The sequence below is a fragment of the Solanum tuberosum genome, unplaced genomic scaffold, assembly GCF_000226075.1.
Source record: "Solanum tuberosum cultivar DM 1-3 516 R44 unplaced genomic scaffold, SolTub_3.0 scf00617, whole genome shotgun sequence".
Lineage (NCBI taxonomy): Eukaryota > Viridiplantae > Streptophyta > Magnoliopsida > Solanales > Solanaceae > Solanum > Solanum tuberosum.
In genome coordinates, this window is record NW_006239539.1 from 159,772 (window position 1) to 166,758 (window position 6,987).

General features: G+C 31.9%; 1 protein-coding gene across 2 annotated transcripts; it reads right to left on the reverse strand.

The window, feature by feature from the left end:
* Positions 1-2,057: 2,057 nt before the first annotated feature.
* On the reverse strand, positions 2,058-4,930 carry LOC102600575 (ras-related protein RABH1e). 2 transcript variants are annotated; one of them, XM_015304831.1, is made up of 7 exons: positions 4,504-4,930; positions 4,217-4,404; positions 4,011-4,081; positions 3,671-3,759; positions 3,372-3,483; positions 2,683-2,773; positions 2,058-2,503 (listed from the first exon to the last, which is right to left on the reverse strand). In XM_015304831.1, the coding sequence occupies exons 2-7, from the start codon at positions 4,331-4,333 to the stop codon at positions 2,360-2,362; spliced, it is 624 nt and encodes a 207-aa protein (XP_015160317.1). In that variant the 5' UTR covers positions 4,334-4,404; positions 4,504-4,930; the 3' UTR covers positions 2,058-2,359. The 2 variants fall into 2 exon arrangements, with proteins under 2 accessions (XP_015160317.1, XP_006366321.1); XM_006366259.2 differs by lacking the exon at positions 4,504-4,930 and having other exon boundaries at positions 4,217-4,481.
* Positions 4,931-6,987: the final 2,057 nt, after the last annotated feature.

Genomic DNA, 6,987 nt, shown 5'->3' on the forward strand with positions numbered 1-6,987 from the left:
CTATTTTTCATTTCATATAACTTCATATCATAATTTTACCCCACACGGTCAAACGAATCCGTAAAATAAGTATCCAAAATACTACAATGGGTCATTCTAGAAGCTTCCCTTAAAAAAGTTCAAAATATTCAAGTTGAATTTTTGTTTCGAGATATAATTTGGATTTTTAAATTGTATTTTTTGCTCATAAACATAAAAGCCACATAAGTTTTGAAAATTATCAAAATTGCACCAATTCTTTTATACAATCTTACCAAAAAAGCAAAAGTTGATAACACAAGTGTAATACATGATCTCAAAGCTATTCTTAAAAAAATACAACATTTATTGATTGAACTAAGCTCAATAAAAAAGTAAAACTGAACATGAGTTATAGTGTACTACTCTTTAATAAAATTGAACATGGTCAATATCACTAGTAACTATATCATCATGTTCATACTCCGTGAATATTTCATCACTCCTAGGATATTCTCGCAAAATATGATGTAGATAAATGGTGGGATACTTTATACAAAATATAAACTTGTAGGTTAATTTTTGTATTTGAAAAATATAAAATCATGATATGAAATTCTCAAATCAAGCTTTTTGGAGAACTTGAGATTTCATCTCATGATTTGAAATCATGAGATGAAAACGCATGTTAATTGACCATTTGTTACTATAAATAGGGATGACGTTTCGGATATGAAGTCTCCTTCGAAGCTTTAGACAAAGGTGCTATTGAGATATTGGGCCCTTATGGTATCTCGTACACATTCCGGGGGTTCGGTTCGTTAGCGGGTATTTGTTTAGTCATTCAGATAGTGACTGGCGTTTTTTTAGCTATGCATTACACACCTCATGTGGATCTAGCTTTCAACAGCGTAGAACACATTATGAGAGATGTTGAAGGGGGCTGGTTGCTCCGTTATATGAGATGCGCAGGAACGATCCCTAAAGCAAAGACTCGGAATGCTCCACGACTAAGTATACCCATTCAGACTCGCTTTTGTTCAATTATAATGACCTTTAAGTCATTTGTAATCAATCCAAATGAACCCAAAATTAGTCCAATTCAATAAGTATTATTCCTATCTAAGTTATCCTTTCCAAAATCTTTCTTTTCCTTTCTAACTTCCTTCTTTTTGTTGAATATTCCCATCCTAATTAACGATTTTTGTCTAAGAGAACTTTTTTTCCAATTCAACAATGTTTCTTTTGAGCTGAATTTTTTTTCAAGAATACAATAATATCCACCATGTAGTTGTTTAATGAGTTTTTGTTATCTCAATATTTTTTAACTTTTTTCTACTGATTTTCTCATAGATAAGCCAATTGGTCAAATTATATCAAAATATTATGTTTCTTTATTATAGTTTTCTTTGTTCTCGATTTATCATCACCATAATGTGCAATTATTGATTTTCGTATGACCCCCGATTATGTCTCTCACAACATAACCTTGTGTAATAAGTAATAGCATAAGCAGAGTTTGCTTTTCTCCTGCCACCCAGTGCACATTTGAGGTTTGTAAAGTGAATCTAAGCTACTCTAAATTATTTCTTAGGCGATGATCAATGTTGAGCACAATCGCACTGCTTGTCAACTAATTAAACTTGGCTCAATCTTTGATTATACTATCATGTTGGTATATACATTAAGTACATCTAAATTGCGAGGATTGTGATGCTAGTGAGAGGTGATAGATATCCCGTGAATCGTGATGTTAGACAAGATGCACGCAAGCTAACCTGAATCCCCCAAAAAAACAGAAGTTTACCTCTCACTTCCACAGTTCCACCCCAACCCCAACTTCAGCCCAAAGAGGTAAGGAAAGGAAGAAAAGATAGTTCTATGAATCTGTTGTATGATGGCAGCAGCAAAGTAATGCATAAGGAACCTGGCGTGAATTGATTATGAAGATTTGTCGTTAGATTCAAAAACTGCACCTCATGAGTGTGTGTATAAATAACATGCAGGTGTTATCAGAACTTTGACAATGAAAAAGAACACCCTGTAACTTGTAAGTAATTGGTGTATCTATAAACTATTGGTGGTGCAACAAACTAAAATGAATGTGAAATACGTATGGCATCTCATTATATATTCAACTAGGAGATTGATCCGGTATAAATGGTTTCTGAACTAGTTAGGAACCATCACATATAAACACAACAAGTTTCGTAGAAGCCTGTAATCAGCTACCTCCTTGATGAAGTCTAACATATTGTTGCACATCATGAAGAAAAATCCATGTTGCAAACCTCATAAACTAAGAAATTTGCTAATTGTGAACACCCTAATAACTGGATGCAACTGTGTCTTTGTGTGTTTCAAACTTCTGTCTTACTCTTCCTCCTCTTCAAGTACAAATCTAACATGCACAACCTCCACCTTGCTGCTCTGATTGGGATGTATTTGTTGTAGGCTTCAAATTAACGTCAACCATATCTTCCTGTTTTGTGGATGAAAGTGTTTCCATTCCCGGTAAGGCTGCAGCAATCTTTCGGAACAGAGGCTGCAATTTTCAATTTCATATTCTTAGTATCATGCTATTCAAGTACGAAAAGAAGTTATGCCAACTCAAATATTTTGAGCAAAATCTAGTGATCAGGATATTTGATCCTCAGTATAACTTGACTAAGGGGCAAAGTAATTTCAATGGAGATCGCAGAAAGGACTTGAGTGTCTCTGTACCTTGATATTGAATCCAGCTTTAGCACTGGTTTCTACATACATTACTCCAAATTCACGAGATTTAGCATCTCCCTCTTCTGTGGAAACTTGCCTGTTTAAATCAGTATCATTTCCGTAAGAGAAATGGTGGAGCAAATAAACCATAGTCTACAGGAATTAAAATGCAATTTCCTCTTCTTGATAATCTCTTACAGAAACTTTTTTCTTCTTTTCTTCTGTGGAAAGAAATTGGACCAGAGAAGGACATAGCAAGAGATCCAGATCTACATCAATCTACTACTATTTACTTTAGAAAACTGAACATTTTAGTTGGAGCAGTGTCTCATCACTAAAGACTAGGTACTCAGACAAATTCCCATCAAATGTCAATTTACCAACTACGGAAACCTCTACTCGAGTGAAAAAAATCATAACCATAACTCTCTTACATAACATATTGAAAAGTGAAATATATATTACATTTATGCAAATCCATGCTAGATTCTGACAGAGTTTTAGGTCTGGTTTAAATCTCAACTATATACAACTAATTTTACGAGGTCCCGACCAGAAATGAAAAGAGGAATTGATAGGTGGTAAACATTTAATCATACACAGAATCCGGAGGAAAATAACATCTAATAAGTACATCGATGCATGAGTAGTAGGTAAAGAAGTTGTCAAACAGAAAAGATCCATCCACACCCTACCTTTTCTCAACAAGATCAGTTTTGTTTCCAACAAGAACAATAATGACATCACTGCCTCGTTCAGTGCGTACTTCTTCGATCCATTTTGAAGTGTTCAGAAATGATTGGCGGTCTGCAGATATAATGATTTATCACCAAAACTTTGTTCATTAAACATTAAACCAAAGAAATGAATATAGAGAACCAATTACTTTAGACTCCGTAGGAACCTTGTACTATCACCAAATATAAATTTTCTTGAGTTAGGCACAGATATGTGTAGAAACATTCTGTGGGAAGAATATCAAGCAATCACTTACTGGCAACATCATATACAATTACAGCAACAGAAGAATCTCTAATATAGCTTGGAATAAGACTTCTAAATCTTTCTTGACCAGCAGTATCCCTGCATAGTGCATTAGAAACGAATTCATTGTTCAATGTCCATTGACCAAAACCACAGCGGAATGTTAACAGAGACTGGTTTGTGATTGTCCAATCTCGACTATATTTTCCCCAAATCTGTTTTCCACTACATAGATGTGCATTTGAAAACTTTATAACTATCAAGTCTCTTTCACATTTTGTCAAGTACATCCTACTGATAACTTGAAAACAAATAAAATGACAATATTAGTTTCGAAAATGAAGCCTAACCAGAGCTGCAGGCGAACTGTTCGATCTTCAAGGTACATTGTCTTTGATAAAAAATCAATACCAATGGTAGCCTGCGTAATAGAAAACAAATAAAGCCGTAACCAACACTAATTTATTTCATAATTTTGGAATCAATCAATCTGTCCATCCATTAACGATCGACAAGTGATTCCTAATTCCTTACATTGGAAGAAGGAGAAAGATACCTGATAAGTGGTGTCGAATTTATCGTACATAAAGCGAGTAATTATGCTGGTTTTGCCCACAGATTGATCTCCCAAAAACACCAGCTTATATTTTGCTAATGGCGATACCACCGACATTGGAACCAAAATTCTATTGAATTACCCTTTCTTCTCCTTCTTCTTCAAAATACAATTTCTCTCTCTCAGATCTGAATTGGTGGAAAGAGAGAAAATTAAGGAAGATAAAACACTTCTCTGCCTCTCTTTGAATTCTCTATTTATATATAATATAATAATATCGCTCTCACCACTAACCGCCAACTCCATCAACGCCCAAGTCCCTAATACGTAATTAAACGACTTAAATAACATAATTTTAAAAAAAAATTACTACAGTATTTGAATTAATTACGAAAATCCCTTTTTATTTTCATTTTACCTCTTTTAACATTCGGATACATCACTTCACCTTTATTAGATACATTGCAATCTTGGTTGTATACAATGTATCTGGTACAAATGTTATTGCTGATATATAATCCAATTATTTCAAAATACATAACTATAAATCAGATTCATACAGATTTAAGTTTGAAATAATTGAGTTATCTATCAACAATAAAATTTGCATCAGACACATTGTACACTAACAAAGTTGTAATGTATCTAACAAAGGTAAAGTGATGTATTCGAATGTTAAAAGAGAAAGAAAAAAAACGATTTTTGTAATTAATTCAAATAGTAAAATTTTAAAAAAATTATGTTATTTAAGTTGTGTAATTACGTAATTTTCCTAATTTAATTTATTGAGGAAGGGCAAAAGTGGAGTTGGATGTTGATGTTACAAAATGCAGAATTATTTTATCTTGCGTATAGTTGGATGCATTAGATACCTTAAACTATTTATCTCACCATATATATCATAATGATAAAACAAGTTATCTCATATATATGATGATTAACTTATCCCAAGATAACTTATCATAGGATAGCTTGTTCTCAAACAAACGAGGGTGTCTGCTATGAGCATGAGAGATAAAATTATATATTATGTGTTGGATTAAAAACATTAATGTAATTAATACCACAATTATTTATTTTAGCACTTATACTCTAATCATATCCTTTTCAAATAATCACTTAAAGTCCAAGTTAAATCAATACTTAAAAGGTGGAATGACGTGGAAGACCCTTGTATTCGACTTCGTTTGTCACTTAAATCCTTTTACTTAGATAAAAACATGATTACACACGTGACATTTTTTTGATGAATCAGATAAAAAGCATGATTACACACGTTTAATGGCAAGTGAAAATAATTACTCCCTTCGTCCCTTTTTATATGTCATCTCTTTCTATAAATAGCTGGACCACAATACTTGTCATTTTATAAAATTTATGCATAAATTATCATATTTTGCCTATTATACCCTTGATAGAATAGTTAATTAATCTTGAAAATGTATTCATCATTTATTATAAAGTTGACTTAAGAAAACATTAAATAATGGTAGAATGGTAAAGTTACATCATTTCTTAATGCAAGTGCAAAGTAAAAATGTGAAATATAAAAAAAGACGGAGGGAGTATTTTAATTTGAAAAAAATATAACAATTAAAAAATAAATTTAAAAAACTCCCATCCCTAATCGATCTACTGTAGCCTCTTCTTCTTCTTCTTCTTCCTCATAGTTCCCCCCATCCCCCACCATCACCACAACACTTCTTCTATCTCTTTTCATACTCTTACACACAATTCTTTCTCTATCTCTTCTCATATTCTTTCTATTATTTGAGAATTTTAAAATGATTAGGGGGAAAATATATTTATTTAGATTTGGGTGAAAAAAAAGGGAAAATAAAAGAAGGTTTTTGAGTGTGAAATAGATGCATATTTTAAATGGATTTATGAAAAAGATATTTTTGATTCTTTCAAATTGAACTCAATTTTATCTAGAGCATTTTGGATGAGTTCTTTCATAATGACCCCTTTTCTTGTCTTCTTCTTCTTCTTCTTTTCTTTCTCTCATCTCTATTTTAGTCACTTGCTAACACAATTAAAATAACAAAATTTACAATAAAATATCATAATAAAACTTTACTTATCTCTAGTGCCTCTTCAATGTAATAGATTTACCACGAAAGAAAAAAAATGATAAGATAAAATTTAAATAGCAAAATAGATGAAAGATATGGGAGAAAGAAAGACTAGAAAGAAATGAAGAAAGAAAGGATTTTGGAGATGAGTTTGAGATTTTTTTTAAAAAAATTATTATTTGTAATAAAAAAAACGATGTGACAATTTATATTTGATGTAGATAGTGATGTTTTATCCACATTAACGTGATTGAGAGGCACACATGATCAGAAGAGTTTAAAATAATGTGTTTTAATTGTTGAATTTTATATAAGAGATAACATTAATAACTTTAACTGTTCAGTTGATTAAAACTTGAGTTGAAAGGTCTAGGTAGGGGTGTTCGTGGTTCGGTTTGGATCGGTTATTGATTAAAATCAAAATCAAACCAATCTAGTCGGTTTTTTAAATATCTAAAACCAAACCAAACCAAACGAAAAAAATAACTGTCGGTTTGGTTATTGATGGTTTGGTTCAGTTTTTCTGGTTTTTTCGGTTTGAAAGTAATAAATTTTTGAGGACATGCGTATCTTGATAGACACAAACACCTAGAACATGAGCAATCCATCGAAAAGCTATTGTCAGTTCAATTAAGCAATTAAACAATACTAAAGTTATTATTACACGAACAAAGTGATTCAATTAAGAAAATGTGT